General features: G+C 42.1%; 2 protein-coding genes across 7 annotated transcripts in view; one reads left to right on the top strand and one right to left on the bottom strand.

Annotated features, from left to right (window-relative positions):
* Positions 1–294, bottom strand: part of Rpa1 (replication protein A1) — a 62,287-nt gene extending 61,993 nt beyond the window's left edge. Inside the window, exon 1 of the mRNA XM_085695301.2 lies at positions 156–294. Within this exon, the coding sequence (XP_085551427.1) occupies positions 156–188 (33 nt within the window). The 5' untranslated portion in view covers positions 189–294. The remainder of the gene's footprint in view (positions 1–155) is intronic.
* A 104-nt stretch (positions 295–398) lies between these two features.
* Smyd4 (SET and MYND domain containing 4) overlaps positions 399–18,030 on the top strand; it is a 56,365-nt gene continuing 38,733 nt past the window's right edge. For 2 of the 6 annotated variants that reach the window (XM_085695300.2, XM_085695299.2), the window contains exons 1-2: positions 710–985; positions 1,546–1,691. In XM_085695300.2, the coding sequence (XP_085551426.1) occupies positions 845–985; positions 1,546–1,691 (287 nt within the window). In that variant the 5' untranslated portion in view covers positions 710–844. Of the gene's footprint in view, positions 675–709; positions 986–1,498; positions 1,692–18,030 lie in introns of those variants that run through there. The other 4 variants (XM_085695297.2, XM_085695298.2, XM_085695295.2 and 1 more) reach the window with 4 other exon arrangements.

Raw genomic sequence — 18,030 nt, 5'->3', positions numbered from 1 at the left:
CTCGTGGGGGGGTGGTGAGAACTATTGAGACCCCGGAAGGCTACCCCCGTGGTCACGCAATCTCCTCCCCGATGCTCTCCCTCCCCGTCTGCTTTGCACCGCTCCAGGTCCGTTCTATCAGAGCTATCTGGCCCCGCTCCGGGTCGTCTTCTTACCGCAATGGCCCCCTCGCTCAGGTGTCCCACCATGGCTGCACCGCTAACTCCCGCGCTCGCGATCCGTCACCGCCCGAGCCTCACTGCCGAGGGTCCCGCGGGCTGCTCAGTGATTGGCCAGAGCAGCTCCCGCCCCTGATGTGCGCGCGGTGCGAGGGGCGGGCCTAGGCGCCGGCAGCCACCGCATTGGCTACCGCGCGGCGAGCGGAGCACGTGATCCATCCGTGGCCGGGTTCGAGGCCTAGTGGCGGGATGGCGGGGACTGAGGGCGGGGCTCTGCACTACTGGGCCGCGGTGTCTGCGTGGTGCCGCTGAGTTGGTACCTTGCCAGCTGTCGGAAGTTTACCCGTCCGTTTGGCGGATGGACAGAATGGCAGCCCAGGGGACAATCGGAGGTGTTTCCTGATAACTCTGCTGCTAAATATAGTCTAAGCAGTGACCTGAATCCTTCATCCACGCAATGTGTGCCCGGCGCCTGCGCCAGGCCCAGAGCTTGCTTGACACTGTGGGATAAACAAGGTAAATCAGGCTCAGTCCCTGCCCTCAGAAGAGCGTCGTCCGTCCTGGGAGTTGTGCCCAGCCTAATGGGAGACGCGATTTGGGCCACACGCGTGGTGAAGCCCCAGAGCGGGGGGAGGAGGAGATCGATGAGGCTTTCGAGAGGAGATGCCGTTTAAACTGAGTCAAATATGTGCGGGAATTTGTCAGGTGGATTCCGAGCGAGGGTAGTGGTGTTCCTAAAAGCACGAATGGCCCATGGAAAAGTACTGGAGAGCCTAGTGTTGTCTGTAATCCCAGAACTTGGGACGTGGAGGCATCAAAAATTCAAGGTCATTCTTAACAACTTCGTAAATTCGAGGTCAGCCTAGACTACCTGAAACCCTCAAAAAATAAAAATTTGGGGTCCTGGCATGGTGGTGCTCAGGAGGTAGAAGCAGACAGATTTCTGTGAGTTTGAAGCCAGTTGGGGCAACAAGACTTCTCAAAAAGAAAGAAAAACAACAACAACAACAAACACCTGAGCCTATGAACTGAAGGAAAGATCTGGAGATTGAAACAGAAAACTGAAGCACCTTAGAAATTAAAATTTTAACTTTATAGTTGCTGGGGGTGTAGGCCTTGGAAATCTAGGGTAAACAGGGGTCTAGAAGGACTGGAATATGCATCAAATACCATGTTTATATAACCACTGTCTACATAGTTTCTCGAACAGTCTTCCAAAGACTATTTCTGAGTGACAGGATGTCCAGTGACTTGGTACCACCGATTATATCTCCTTCCATATATCAACAACTGTAGAAAAAGATCTGAAGAATTGATTTTGTTGCTTCTCAATTTTCTAGAATTGTGCATTTGGAGAAAGCTGAATCCTTGTTCTCTAACTTTGCAGCGTGAAGGTAGCATGGATCTGCCTGTGGACGAGTGGATATCCTACCTGCTTGACAAGTGGGCTTCATTTCCCAAGTCTGTGCAGGACACAGTTTCTACAGCAGAGACCCTGAGCGACATCTTTCTTCGTTCCTCTTCCCTTCTTCAGTAAGCAAATGGAAACTTGAGGGAAATTTTGATTTGGAAAACGGTTCTTGTCATTTGATATGAAGTTTTATCTTCTGATGAAAAGAGTAGTTTTATGTTTTTATATTATGGGGCGTTGAGCAGTTCTTGTCTGTTTTCACATTTCCAAGTCTATGATTATAGAATGTGTAGATATAATTATTTTCCTTTTTTGGTGTTGTATTTCGGTAATTTAGTGTCTTACTGTCGTGCTGAGGCCGTAAACCTTCCTGTCACTTGAAGGATATGTGGTACAGATTGTGTAGCTGCCCAAAGAAATTTGTTAAATACTATAGTTGGGAAAGAACCCTAGAAATCATATAGTCTGGCCCTAGTAATTTTCAAATTCTATGGACTACATTCATCGATAAGATAGACATGATACGTCACAACCTAGTAAACATATGCGTATGTAGAAAGCAGTAGACTTTCCAGTTTCAGCTATTCAATGTATATTATTTTTAATTTTTTATTTTCTGAAATTAAAAATACAGTTACATCATTTTCTCCTTCCAACCTTCCCATGTAACCCTCCCCATCTTGCTCTTGTTCTCTCTCAAATTTATGGCCTCTTCTTTTTAAGTTACAGTGTGTGTGTATGTGTCTGTGTGTTTCTAAATATATAAATGCAGCCTTCCATCCCATATAATGTTGCTTGTATGTGTATGATTTCAGGACTGATCACGTATTGCATGGCCAATTGGGGGCTGGCTTCCCTGGAGAAGACTATGTCTCCCACTCTCAACGTTCTTCAGTTGCGTGTAGTTCTTTGTCTAACGTTGAACCCCTGTGAGAACTTTTTCCCCTTTCAGGTTTACCTTTATATTGGTGTCATTCTTATTCAGGTCTTGTTTAGGCAGCCATGTTGCTGAGTCTTTATAGACGTAGCTTCCCTGGCATTTCTAGGAGACATAATCTCACAGCAGACTTTCTGTGGCTCTAGGAGCATCTTTCTACCCTCCTCTTTCTCCACGTTCCCTGAACTTTTGCTGCTAGAGTTGGATTGTAAATGTATTAGTTGGGGCTGAGCACCACCTGATCACTTGTTCAGTAAATATTATTGATTGCCACCGAGCACTCAATAACATTAGTCCTGTACTCTGGAGGCAGAAGCAGGTAGACTGGTCTATGTAGAGAGTTCTAGGCCAGCAAGGGCAATATAATGAGACTGTCTTAAAAAAAAAAAAAGTGATTACTTCAGCATCACAAATAATAAAAATTGGAACAAAAAAAATCAAATGACAAAGACCACCAGGAAAGGATGTGAATGTGCGTGCACTGAGCAGGTTCAAGCAATAGCAAGCAAGCTAGTCTGGATCACAACAGAATGTGTTGAGAGTAGAGAGGAAATGTAGGTAATGGGACAGTGGGCGCCTGAAAATCACAGGTAGTACAAATCATGCCATAAGAAGTAATGACCTCAGACAATCTCAGGAACTGACTTCCGCCAGCAACTCAGCCTGGGAGAAGGCTCTTTCCCATACCCTCCATAGAGTATTTTCAGCTTGTGAGAATCTGAGCAGAAAGGCAGCCAAGCCTGCTTAGGCTTCTGACCCACAGGGCTGTGCGGGTAATAAATGGCTGTTATTTTGAGCTGCTCAGCTTGGGGAGTCTGTTGAATAGCAATGGAAACTAGTTGGTGGAGGTTTGATGGGAGTGATATGAGCTGACTGTTTTCAAGCAGAGATGAGCAAACAGCCTACAGGATGAGGTTCCTCCAACTGGGTGTTCTTCTTTTAGGATGGTGTTACCCGATAAACATTTGCAGTTGATTTTAGGATAAGGAACACTGACCTTGAACCCTAATTAAGCAAAATAACATGGGTTTTGTTTTTGGCTTTTTTTGGTGGTGGTGGTGGTGGTGGTAGTTTCTTTTGTTTTTTGTTTTGTTTTTGTTTGTTTGTTTGTTTTGGTTTTGGTTTTTTTTTTTTTTCGAGACAGGGTTTCTCTGTAACTTTGGAACCTGTCCTGGAGCTAGCTCTTGTAGACTAGGCTGGCCTCGAACTCACAGAGATCCTCCTGCCTCTGCCTCCCAAGTGCTAGAATTAAAGGTGTGCACCACCACCACCTAGCTTACTCTGCTGTAACAGTTTTACTTTTGTCAAAAGATTTTAGAAATCTGCTTGCTATGTGAGTAACTATAATAGACTAAAATTTTATTCCTGGTTTGCAAAGCCTAAATACTCTAGCCTTCTACATGAAAAGTTGACTGAGCCCTGATTTTTCTTTTTAACGGTTTTCTATTTAAATTTCTTTCACTTTTGTGTATGTGTGTATGGCATACACATGCACATGTGGAGGTCAGAGGACAGCTCTGGGGAGTTGGATCTCTTCTACCACCTGGGTTCTAGGATTGAACTCAGGTCATCAGACTTGGCAAGAAGTGCCTTTAGGTCTGAACAATCTCACTGTTTCTGAGCCCTGTTTTAAAGATTCACTCAGCTGTGTTAAGGACAGACAGCAGCAGGAGCTATAGTTAGGGTAGGAAGAAGCATTTGGATTCACAGGTGAGTTTAATAGCAGTTCTTGAGATGAGATGTGTTGTGAAGGAAAAGTGACCCCAGGAAGAAGATAGAGGATGGCATTGCCATACTGGGGCCCACAGAAGGGGAAAGATAATCTACACTTCGTATTTGAGATGCATGTGTCCAGTGGATACCCAATGGCAATGTCCAAGCATGTTTGGGACTTGAGAGAGAGGCCTGGGATGGAGATACAAACCTGGGAAAGCTCTGTGGCTTTTAGAGCCGTCAAACTGCTTAAGTCGCCAAGCAAGAATGTGTGGATGCTCACTGCGTGTGCTGTGACAATTCGCCTTCTGTTTGCCTCATTTTGAAATGCTAATCAGAACCCACTAAATTCATTTCATGACCCACTGAATCATGACCTGCAGTTGGAAAAAAAAACGAAAAATGTCTAAAAGCAGTCTGCAGGATCTGTGGATTTCCTTTACAGAATTTCAAAAATGGTAAGGAACTGATGAAAGTCTGGATAATAAGCAGAATTTTGCCTAGATAAATTCATCTGATTTACTAACAGAATAATATAATAAAAAAATCATTTGAGTATTTGATGCATTGGCAGGAATATGAATTAAAGAGGGGGATTTGTCTGGTTGTTTAGAACAGCAGTTCCTCAAGACTGGCCTGAGCTTCCTTCCCATTCCACTTTGTATTCTCAACTGAGGTAGTTGCATTTGGACCAGCGACATCCATTTTCTCTGAAATGTCCTTAAAATATATCTTAAGCCCTGACCTCTTTTCTGAGATTCAAATCTCTAAATCTAGCTAACGTCTTGAAAATCTCAAAGATACTTAAAAATTCAGCATATCCAGAAACAAACACATGATTTTGCCATCAAAATGAGATTCCCTTCCAGTGGTCCCTATTCCTGTGAATTACAACAGCCTATCTGAACAACAGTTCAGATTCTAACCTGAAAACTTTAGCGCCTATTCTAGTTTCATTTCTGTTGCTGTGATAAAATATCCTGGCATAAAACAACTTAGAAAAGGAAAAGGTTTATTTGACTTGCAATTCTAGGATATGGTCCATGATTTCCAGGAAGTCAAGGCAGGGACTGAAAGCATCTCATCCACAGTCAAGAACAGAAAAAGAATGAACACCTGGATCCTGGCTTGTTAGCAAGCTTTCTTTTGTTTGTTTGTTTGCTTGCTTGCTTTGGTTTGTTTTTTTGAGACAGGGTTTCTCTGTAGCTTTGGAGCTTGTTCTGGAACCATCTGTAGACCAGGATGGCCTTGAATTCACAGAGATTCACCTGCCTCTGCTGGGATTAAAGGTGTGCACCACCACCGCCTGGCACTTTCTCCCTTCTTATACTTGAGACCTCCTGCTCGGGGAATGGTACTGCTCACAGTGGGCTGAGTCTTCCCACATTCATTAACAATCAGGATAATCCCTTACCAACATGCCCTTAGCCCACCCTAGTGTAGACTATCCCTTCATTGAGACTCTTCCCAGATGATTCTCAGTTACGTCGAGTTGACAATTAAAGCTAGTCATCACAGAGCTATTCTGTATTGAAAAACCAAATTGTGAGCTAGGCTGGTAGTGCATGCCTATAATGCCAACATAAAGAAGGAACACAGGGGCTGGAGAGATGGCTCAGAGATTAAGAGCACTGACTGCTCTTCCAGAGGTCCTGAGTTCAATTCCCAGCAACCACATGGTGGCTCACAACCATCTGTAATGAGATCTGGTGCCCTCTTCTGGCAGGCAGACATGGAAGAAATGTTGTATACATAATAAATAAATAAATCTTAAAAAAAAAAGAAGGAACGCAAGTTCAAGGTCATTAACAAAGCCAAGTTTCAGACCATCATAGACTACATGAGACCTTCCCTTCATAAATAAGAAAGAAATAACAAACTAGCTCATGGTATCCTCCTCAACCTACTTCAGATCATCTTGTAGTGTCTCTTATTGAACTGTATTAACATCTGTCCAGTAATATCCCAGAAACTGACTGATTTCTTTCCTTCCCCATTATACTCCACGTTAAATCTATTCTCAAATTTTGGTTTTGAAGTATATATTGACAAATGTCTTCACATTTCGCAAATAGAACTTCCACTTCCAGGTGGGATATAGCAGATAATATTCCCATACCACTAACAAAGTTCTACTGTAGCAAACACGTTTTACGGACATCAGATAGCAGCAAGGTCTAGATGTGCTAAAATTTCTGAAGGGAAAAACTGCTTCTTAGTGATCACTAGCTATTTTCTTTCCTGGGGGATAAATTGTAGACCAAAGAATGAGGATGAGCCCAGCAAAGTGACCACCCTGGAAGAAACAGAGGTTGGCAAAACTCTTGGCAGTTATTTGGGTCTGGTCCAGTGGATTGACAGTTGGGCAAATTCATAGCCCGAATACAAAATCGGTTTTCCCCAGTTCTCAGGAATGGAAAGTCAACTAAAAAGGTGGAATAAAATCTTCAGTATTATAGTGGAGAAGCAGAATCCCACTGCCAGAAAGGACACTTCAGCAAACACAAATGACCTCTGTCAAGACATTTGCCAGATGTTAAATGTCTGTGATGTGACAAGCCACAGATCCAAGTTCAGAAGCCCCTAAGACCAAAACTTTGAGGCCTAGAAAAATGGAGGGTTCTTTCTAGGCTCTCAGACTAAAGCTCAGGAGGACCATATCCAAGGACCAGTGAAAAACTAGCTATACAGAATTTTGTGGGGTTGTTTTATTTTTAAAGACAGGGTCTGTCATGTAGCTTAGGATGATGTCAGGTTTGTTCCTCCTGCCTCAGCCTGACTAGTGCTAGCAGAAGGAAACGTGGTGCTTAAACATGAAGACTTTGAGTTCAAACCCTGGTACCCACATATATTAGAGTTCTCTAAAGTAATAGAGTTGATTGAATGAATATTTGATTTTTGTTTTGTTTGGGGTTTTTGGGGTTTTTTGTTTTGTTTTGTGTAGCACCTTTTGGGTGTTCTGAAATTCACTCTGTAGACCAGGCTGGCCTTGAACTCAGAGATCCGCCTGCCTCTGCCTCCCCAGTGCTGGGACTAAAGGTATGTGCCATAATACCCGACTGATTATTATGGGTTTTATTAGATTAACTTACAAATACGGTGTGGGTGATCCCCCAGTGGCTTTTCTGACACTGGAGAGACTGAGACCCTAGTAATTGCTCAGTACTAAATTCTCAGTAGGCTGATGTCTTAGCTGACCCAGCTGAAAGGCCTTCAGTATTCCTGGAGAACTTCTGGACTTCCATCTAGGTTGGAGGTTGAAGGAAGTTGCTTGTAGTATCAGCAAAGGAATACCTCAGCAACAGTACGGATGAACTTGCCAGCAAGAGTGAAGGCAAACAAACAGGCAAATGGCAAAGTTTTCTTCTCCATGTCCTTTTGTCTGGACTCTCACTAGAAGGTACTATCCACATTTAGTGTGGGTCTTCTCTATTTAAATGGTCTGATCAAAAACTCACAGGGGGTTGGAGAGATGACTCAGAGGTTAAGAGCACTCGTTGCTCTTGCAGAGGATTTTGGTCAATTCCCAGAACTCACATGATAGTTCATAAATATCAGTTTCTCGAGTTCCATGGGATCCATCACTGTCTTCTGACCTCTGTGGGCACCAGGCATGGATATAGTACACATACATCCATGCAGGTGAAGCATTCATATGCATAAGATTAAATAAATAAGAAAATCCCTCTCAGAAATGCCAGCAGCTTGAATTTTAGTTGATTGCACATCTAGTCAAGTTGACAACTAAGATGAGCCAGACATGACTGCATGCATCAATAACCTCAGATGTTACTTAGATGTGGGGTGGAGACAGGTGATCCCAGGGACTCACTAGCCAGGGAGCCTAACTGAAAAAGTGAACTCCAGGTTCAGTGAGAGACACTGTCTTAAAAATTAAGATGAAGAAACAACTGAGGGAGACATTCATCCATCATCCTCCAGACTCCATATGCACTGGCACACAGATGCACACATTCATGCATCACATACACACACAGTAAAATCAAATTAAAAGTAAGACAAGTAGGATGTGGTGGTATAGACTTATAATCCAAACACTTGAAAGACAGACAGGAGCATCAAGAGTTGGAGACAGGGGCTGGAGATGGCTCAACTGATAGGAACATTTGCTGTCTTCCAGAGGACCCAGTTTCAATTCCCAGTACTCTGATGGCAGCTCACAACCATCTGTAACTCCAGTTCCAGGGGATCTATGCTGGCTAGTTTTTAGGTCAACCTGACATAGGTAGGATTATCTGAGAAGAAGGAACCTCAGTTGAGAAAATACCTCCTTTCAGATTGGCCTGGAGGTAAGCCTTTGAGATAATTTCTTCACTGGTGATTGATATGGAAGGGCTCATTCTACTGTGGGTAGTGCCATTCCTGGGCAGCTGATCCTGGGGTATAAAAAAGCAGGCTTAGTAAGCCAGGAAGTGGCTTTCCTCCATGACTTCTGCTTCAGTTCCTGCCTCCAGGTTCCTGCCACGAGTTCCTGCCCTGACTTCCCCCAGTGATGAAGTTGACCTGAGAGTTGTAAGATGAACTAAACCCTTTCCTCCCCAAGCTGATTTTAATCATGGTGTTTGATCACAGCAACATGAACCCTAACAAAAAAAGATCCAATGCCCTCTTCTAGCCGCTAAGGGCATCATGTAAGCATGTGGTGCACACACATACATGCAGGCAAAAACACCCATACACATAATAAATTTTTAAGAGGGAGCTGGAGAGAGGGCTCAGTGGTGATGAACACTGACCACTCTTGCAGGGCACCCAGGTTCAATTCCCAGCACCACACAGCAGCTCACAACTGCTTGCAATTCAAGCTCCAGGGGATCTGATGTCCTCATCCAGCCTCCTGTGATACCAGGCACATGCATGGTGCACATGAAAATAAATAATTAATTAAAGAGGAAAAAAATTATAAAGAGTTTGAGGCTAACCTAGGCTATATAGTGAGATTTTTTTTCCTCAGTGCAAATTAAAAAAAAAAAAACATTAACAGATATTGGTTGAATGACGTTTTAGGAAGCATATGAAATTCTGAGCTCAGTGACTTATATATTAATGTTCAAAATAACATATAAATAAGAATCTGGGATAAACAACTTCATGGGCAGCTCTGAGAACAGTGTACCCTGGTGCTCTCTTCTCCAGGGAAAGCCTTTCAAATATTTAATACATCCTGAGCACTTGGTAGCATATTGCTGATTCCAGAAATGTCCTTAAAGGAGCATTTTTGTCAGTGTCTTTACTACCAAGTACTATTTTGGGTTTTTATTGTTGTTGCTCGATTGGTTTTTTTCATTTGTTTTTTATTTTTTTAAGGCAGGTTCATACTATGTAGCCCTGGCTGGCATAGTACTTGCTGTGTGATCTCAAACTGGCAATCGTCGTGCCTCAGCCTCCAGAGTGCTGGGTGTATGGGCATGCACAACCTTGTGTGTAACTGGAGGTTTTTCTCTCTCTCTCTCTCTCTCTTTCTTTCTTTCTTAGATTTAATTATTATGTAGAATGTTCTTCCTGCATGTACTCCTGCAGGCCAGAAGAAGGCGCCAGATCTCATTATGGATGGTTGTGAGCCACTATGTGGTTGTGGGGAATTGAACTTGGGACCTCTGGAAGAGCAGTCAGTGCTCTTAACCACCGAGCCATCTCTCCAGCCCGAGATTTCTTTTCTTTATTCTCATCGTTTGTTTGGGGCTTATGTGTGGAGCGGAGAGGTAACTTGTGGAAATTGGTTCTCTCCTTCCTCCACGTGAGTCCCAGGGATCAAACTAAGGTGGTCAGATCTTTTTGGCAAGCACTTTCACATGTTGAGGCATCTCTCCAGCCCCAGTTTCGTTATTTGGTTGTTTGGGGGTCTAGGAATTGAACCTGGAGCCTCAGAAATGCCCCTTTTTTGTGGGTGTTTTTGGGTTTTTGTTTTGTTTTTGTTTTGAAACAGGCTCTCACTTTATAGCTCTGGATATTCTGGAACTATGTAGTCTAGGCTGGCCTTGAACTTACAGAGATCCACCTGCCTCTGCCTCCCAAGTGCTTTAATTAGAGATGTATGCAGCCACACCGGGCTAGCATTAATCTTTTTAACAACTATGCCTTCCTTGTCTATATCTTGACGTGTACTCCCATTGTGATTTGTTCCTTGTGTTTTTATCCTCTATTAACTGGTGGTTCGATACTTGGTTCCTAGTGGGTTCTTTTAATAAACTGTAGATGCTTTAAGATGTAGGGGTTGACTGACAGGTAGGTTGGTAGTGGTAGGCTGGTAAGGTCTAGGCTGCTCTCTGTTTCCTGGTCCAGCACACAGTGAACACCTGCCCTCTCCCACGCCCTCCTGCCTGCATGCAAGCTGTCCCAGCGTGTCTTCCCTGCTGTCACAGATAGAAACCCCTGAACCCTTTCCTCTGCTGCTACTTTGGCCAGGTATTTGGTCAGAGCAGCACAAAAGCTAGCTGTATGAACTAAGTTGTATACCCAGAACCGCTTTTCTACCAAAACTGTCCTCCAACCTTAATGTACAGCCAACTAAATGCATCTAGTATCATTCAAGCAGTAACCTGGCTGCCTTAAAATTCCCTCCAGTAGATTAATCATCACCTTTAAACTCGGCCTTCCACGAAGTCTCAAGGCATAACAAAATGTAGATCAGTCCTTTGTCACAATGTCACAGGAATGCCTTTAATCCAATTCCCAAGAAAGTGCTTATTTCAATCTGAAACTTCATGAGCACAGCCTTTACTCTCTGCATTCTGTCCACATGCTCCTCTCAGCTCTCACCAGGATAGGCCAGTAATTCAGTTCAGAACATTCCATGCTTTCTGTAGCCTGTTACTCCAAACTTTTCTTTTTTGAAAATTTTATTTGCATTTTATGTATATGAGTGTTCTTCATGTACACCTGCATGCCAGAAGAGGACATGAGATCCTATTGTAGATGGTTATGAGCCACCATGTGGTTGCTGGAAATTGAACTCAGTACCTCTGGAAGAGCAGTCAGTGCTCTTAAACTCTGAGCCATCTCTCCAGCCCTACTCCACACTTTTCTACATACCTCCTCTAAACCAGTTTCAAAGCATCTGAAGTCCATCATTAGGTAAACACCACAGCAGCCCTACAGTCTGCACCGCTTTTCTATGTTGCTCAGTTTTTCATCGTTGTAGCAGAATCCCTGGTAAAACTCAAGGGAAGAAGGTTTGTTCTGGCTTACAGTTTCAATACAGTCATCTGGCTGCATGGCTTTGAACCTGAAGGAAATCAGAGCATCATGTGAGTAGGAGGAGCTTGTGGCAGAAGAGGCTGCTCACTGCATGGCAGCCAAGAAGCAGAGAAAGCACCAATGACAAGGTAGACCTTCAAGGTGTGCTCCCAGTGATGACCTTCTTCCAGGTAGGCCTCACCTTGTTTCTGCCACCTCTCAGTAATGCCTTCCGATTATCAGTCTATCATTTAATTAATCCACTGATTAGGTCAGAGCGTTCCTGATCCAATCACTTCCTAAGAGTCCCACCTCTGTACTTTGCATAGAGGACCAAGCCTCCAACTCAGGAGTTTTGGGGGAACTTTTCACATTCTTCTTAGTCTTTTCAAAGATATATTGTGAAAGAGCTTTCCAATCCTTTTGTGTATTTGCATATGTTTGTACATAAATACATTATATATCTTTTTCTTTATTCTCCATTAGATTATATTGTGTGCATTTATCTGCAGGGGCTTTTTAACGTCACACCTTAATCTTCTTAACAGCCATATGATATAACTAAAATAGTATAATTATGTCTCAATTTAGTTGTTCTTTTTCCTACTGATGAGCAATTAAGTTTTTTTGCTGTTTGGTTTTGTTTCACTATTACAAACAAAGCTGCAGTAAACAAACTTTATGTGTGTTTTTGAGCACATACTTAAGAAATTAAGATAGACTCTTAGACAGTGAATTGCTCCACCCATGGTTATGGGCATCTTAAATGAATAGCTACTGCCATTTCGTTCACCAGAAAGCCTTTACCAGCTTACCATAAACAACATATGAGAGACAGTTCCCTCATTCTCACCAACATTCCAAGCAACAATCCTTGGGTTCAGTTTCCAGAACCACAAAATATGACAAGAACAAAGGCAAAAAAAAAAAAAACAAACAACAACAACAACAAAAAAAAACTGGTACTTAATTGAAGTGAAATATTCAGTATTCTTTTCCTGTTATCAAACTCATTTGCATTGCTTCTGTGAGTTATTTATTTATGTTCTTTGTCCATTGTGATAGTGGGTTATCTTACATCTATCTGTAAGTCTAGCTCTTTAAGTATTTTCTATACTACACTGTGTATGTTACTAATTTTTCTGAACTTTTTAATCTTTTTTAAAACTTTATGATATCTTTCATTGTACAATCAGCCATCCATATCCACAGTACCTTGGATGAAAAATATTAGGCAGGAAAAGGAATTCCAGCAAATCCTCCCACAGCAAGACTTAAATAGCATCACCTGCTGAACCCATGTACCTGACGTAGTATGTAGGCACACCCAGTTAAGCTTCTTGCTTGTTCAGAGCCTATCTCCAGCTCAATGTTTGAGCAATATTCTCCACATCTGGTGCAGCATTTGTGCTGTAAGCAGCCTTAGGATGCATCTGTACTGATCATATATAGGTTCTTTTTCTTGTCATTAGTCACTGAACCATACAGTATAACAACTGTGCATATGGCATTTATGTTACATTAGGTATTGTATGTAATATTTGGGGGCCAATGGTAGGGGTTTTACCTAGCATGCATAAAAACTTTGGCATGGTCCCCAGCACCCCCACTCGTATGTGTAGAAATGTTGTAAAGACTAAGGAAGGATTTGCATGTTTCATGCAAATACTATACTATATTATGTAGGGACTTGAACACTGGCAGATTGTGTGTGTGTGTGTGTGTGTGTGTGTGTGTGCATATTAACTATCATACAAACATATATCTGTTCTTTGGGTTGGGTTGTGGTTTTTTGAGTATGTTTTTTAGATTTATTTTATGTAAGTCTATGCACTTGTGTGCCTTCTGCCGTCAAAAAAAAGGGCATTGGATCCCCTGGGACTGGAGTTACAGATAGGTTGTGAGGTACCCTGTGATATCAGGAACTGAACTCAGGTCCTCTGCAAGAGCAACAGGTCAGTCTCTCTAGTCTCTTAGTTAGGTTTTTGTTTTTTGTTTTTTGAGTCTTGCGTTTTTCTATGTAAACATGTTCTGGAACTTGATATGTAGACCAGGCTGACGTTGAATGCATGGGGATCCTTCTGCCTCTGCCTCTCCAGTGCTTAAACTATAAGTATATATCACCACCCCAGCTTTTGTGCTTGTTTTTTAAGATAGGGTTTTGCTGTGTAGTCCTTTCTGGACTGGTATTTGTCATGTAGCCCAAGCTAACCTCAACTCATGGCTGTTCTCCTTCCTCAGCCTCAAATGCTAGGATTGCTAGTATACACCGCATACCTGGCTTGTCATATTCCTTTACAGCTTCTGTATGTTTTGCTTATAATGATCTATTCTACATCAAGATTATAAAATTTATTCTAACTTTTTTATAGTTTTATATTTTTAACTCTAGTCCATCCAAAAATTTTTCAGCTCTATCAACATATAATTGATAGATAAAAATTATATGTATCTACAGTGTTATCTTAGTGTTCTACTGCTGTGATGAGACACCATGACCAAGGCAACCCTTATAAAAGAAAACATTTAACTGGGACTTGCTCACAATTTTAGAAGACTTCAGTTCCATTATCATCATGGCGGGGAGCCTGTTGGCACAAAGGCAAGCATGGTGCTGGAGAAGTAGTTGAGAATTTTACATTCTGATCCACAAGCAGTTGAGGAAGGTAGGGATAGAGACAGAGACAGACTAAAAAGTCCTGACATGGACTTTTAAAACTACAACGCCCACTCCCAGTGACATACCTCCTCCAACAAAGCCACACCTCCTAGTCCGTCTCAAACAGTTCCACTCCCTAATGGCAGCAATGGAGTCCCTTCACATTCAAACCACTACAGGTGTACAGTGTGATGTCACAATACACATACACAGCTGAAATGAATGTTGCGTTTGGTTAGTTTTTTTCTTGTCAAATTGACACATACCTAGACATATGGGAGAGGTAATCTGAATTGAGGAATTGCCTCCATCAGATTAGCTTGTGAACATGTCTGGGGAGCATTTTCTTGATTGCTGATTGTTGTAGGAGGACCCATCTTACTGTGGGCAGCCCTATGCCTAGGCAGGTAGTTTTGAGAAGTGTAAGAAAGCTAGCTGTGTAGAAACCTGGAAACAAGGTGAAAGGTCGCCTTCCTCTGTGGTTTCTGCTCCAGTTCCTGCCTCCAGATCCCAGCTTGATGACTGCTATCCTGACTTTGCTCAGTGACTTGTTGTTATCAGGATGAGTGAGCCAAATAAACCCTTTCCTCCCCTGGTTGCTTTTATCAGGGTTTTATCATAACAGAGCCAAACAAGAATGACATTTTAATTTTTTCTTTTGGATAAGACAATTTTTCTACAGCATTTATTGAATGGCTGTCTTGTTTCCAGTACTTCAAAATGCCATACTTACTGAAAATTAAGTTCCCACATACTTTATAAATTTGTTTCTACATTCTTTGTGCCAAAACCAAAGAGTTTTAATTGCTATGACTTCATTCATTCTATTACATTTTTGAGTTTCAAGTTAACAGAAACCCAGCTCAAATTTGATATTTATAACTATGTAACCAAAAATTTCAAAAGCAGATAAATTTTCAAACTGCATGCCATCAGACTTCATATTTCTTCAACATTTAACAGACTTTGCATTTGGTAATGCTGTACTTAGCCCAGGGCACACCCCTTAGCTTACTAACCCCAGAGAAGGAGACCTTTTTTCTGGATAGTTTCATTGAAAAGTTCTGGGAATACTTTATTTTACTTTCCAAGAGAGGGTTTCACTATGTAGCTCTGGCTGTCCTGGAACTCACTATATAGATCAGGCTGGTCTTGAACTCACAGAGATCCTCTAACCACTACCTCCTTAGTGCTAGGAGTGAAAGCATACTCAGCTATGCCCAGCAGTGGGAACAGATTAGCCTAATTCTGATTTTCCCACATATTGCCCAAACCTGGTGTGATGTGGAGGTCAATCCTGTTTCCACTCGAGGAACAGTTTCCCACTGAGATTTACTAGTAGGAGGGAAGGGGCACTCAAGAGGCAGGTGGAGCTCTGTGAGGTTTAGGTCACCCTGGTCTACAAAGAGAGTTCAAGGATAGCCAGAGCTACACAGAGAAACCCTGTCTCAAAAAACAAAATAACAACAACAACAACAACAAATCAGGGAACCCTCCAGCACAAACTCCTAGTTGTCTAACTAGGCTAAGATGCACACATCTACAGGCACTACTCTTCTTCAGAACCTTTGTTATATAGTGTACATTTCCCCATGTGAGCTTTAGAACTGGCTTATCGAGTTTCATAAAAAAATGTTGTTGGGCTCTTGATTGAAATGGTGTTAAATTTATAGGTTCATTTAGGGAGAGCTGACATCTTTACAATATTAAATGTTTTCATCCAAGGAAAAGGTTGTCTTGCCACTTACTTGGGTCTTTTTTATGTCCTTAAGTAAAGGTTTATAGTTTTCTTTATATAGGTCTTGCACATTTCCTGCTAGATTTATTTTTACTTGTAAGGTTTCCTTTGTTATTGTGTATAAACATCCCCCCCCATTATATTCTATAATTGATGGTTAGAGGTTATAAATAAAAGGTAGTATTTTTTTTAAATTGCTGTATAAATGACTGCTTTGGTGTACTTCAACATTATCTCATTGTTATGCCAATCTACTTGGCATTTTTTGGTTAAATATTGGTATCTGTGCATAGTAACCCTCTGATCTGGTATTTGTAATTCTTACTTACTTTACCTTTGATAGCATAGGTGCACATCTCCTGCTGTGGTGAATGCTAATTTACTCTTAGGATAGTTACCATAGGCTTATAATGTACAGCTTGCTTCAGTTCAGGGAAGTTGCCCTATTTCCTCAATACTAAAGGTTTTTTTTTTTAATCACAAGTAAACATTAGATTTTATCAAATTTTTAAAACTATCTTGAGAAATGACCATTTTTTGTAATCTGTTTAAGATTTATTGACTATAGATATAAATAATATTAGCCTACATATTTCTTCTGTTCTTTTTGTCAACTCTTGGAATCAGAGTTGTGGTGGTCTCAGAATGAATCAGGAGCTTACTATCTCTTTCTCTAATCTTATGTCGCTTATATAGTGTAACGACAATGTGTGTATCTGCCAGCTAGATCTTACACACAAAAGACATCTGCCACACCTTACCAAAACAGTACTGCCAGTTAGAGATCATCTTCAAACACATGAGCCTTGCTGGGCGGTGATAGTGCACGCCTTCAATTGCAGCACTCAGGAGGCAGAGGCAGGCGGATCTCTGTGAGTTCGAGTCTGGCCTGGTCTACAGAGCGAGTTCCAAGACAGGCACCAAAACTACACAGAGAAACCCTATCTACAAAAACAAAAAACACATGAGCCGCCGCCTCCTCCTCCTCCTCCTCCTCCTCCTCTTCTTCTTCTTCTTCTTCTTCCTCTTCTTCTTTTTCTTCTTCTTCTTCTCCTCCTCCTCCTCCTCCTCCTTCTCCTTTTTCTTCTTCTTTTCTTATTCTTCTTATTATTATTTTTGGCAGGGTCTCACTATGACTAGCCTGGAACTTGCTGTGTAGACTAGGCTGGCCTCCATCTCCTGAGTGCTGGTATTAAAGGTGTACGCCTCCACATCTAGCCTGCACTTACTTTGAAATGGTTAGAGAAAAAATAGATATAAATATAGATGACCTCCAGTTACTAAATTATTATCCCAGTCTTACTTTGTATCTCATCTAAGGCAAAGGCAGGGATTTTTCCGCTTTGCAAGTTGGCTCCATTAAGAAGCTTTTCTTGGTCTCACTGGAGAGGAGGGAGAGAGAATGGAGGGAAGGAGGAGAGAAGTGGGGAGGGAGGTAGTTTGAATGAGAATGCCCCACAGGTTCATATAATTAAATGCTAGGTCTTTAGTTAGTAGAACTGTTTGGGAAGGATTAGGTGGTGTGGACTGGTTAGAAGAAGTATGTCACTAGGGGGTTGGGTTTTGAGGTTTCAAAAGTTCATGTCAGGCCTAATATATATACCTGCTGCCTACAGATCACGGTGTAGAGCTCTCAACTACTCTGGCATCGTGACTGTGTGTTTCCCACTGTGATGATCATGAACTGAACTGTAAGCAAGCCTCCAGTTAAATGTTTTCTTTTGTTAAGAGTTGCCTTGGTAACTGTGGCTCCTCATAGCAGTAGTAAGCCTAACTAAGACAGAGAAGGAAAGAATGTTGTGTGGCACTATTCCTGTGTCACTCAAAGCCCTCTCCAGCATGGAAAGCTCATGAAAACTAGAAACCTAGAGTGCACTACACAGTCTACAGGGCATCCCTCGGAGCCAGCCAGGGGTCTGAGCTCTTCCAGGCAGCTAGGCTCAGTTGATCTCACAGCGTCTCCCCAATCCTTACAGCTTCTATATTCTTAGGAAAAGAAAGGACATCTAAGTCCAGTCAGTTTCAGAGACTTCCTAAGCTGAGTTGTTTACTTCCTGAGCTTACAAGCTTCCTGCAGGATGAACTATTTCACCTCCCTATGGAGCATCCAGTGTTCAAGGAGCTTTCCCCAAGGTAGGAGCTTTTTTTTTCCTGAAAGAAATTGCTCCATGACAGAGATTAAGGCTGGAGGAAGGAATAGCTCTTTGTTACTAGTTA

Source organism: Myodes glareolus, chromosome 9 (genome assembly GCF_982192425.1).
Source record: "Myodes glareolus chromosome 9, mMyoGla1.1, whole genome shotgun sequence".
Lineage (NCBI taxonomy): Eukaryota > Metazoa > Chordata > Mammalia > Rodentia > Cricetidae > Myodes > Myodes glareolus.
Note: the sequence above shows the minus strand (reverse complement) of the source record. Positions and strands in the feature narration are given on the sequence as shown.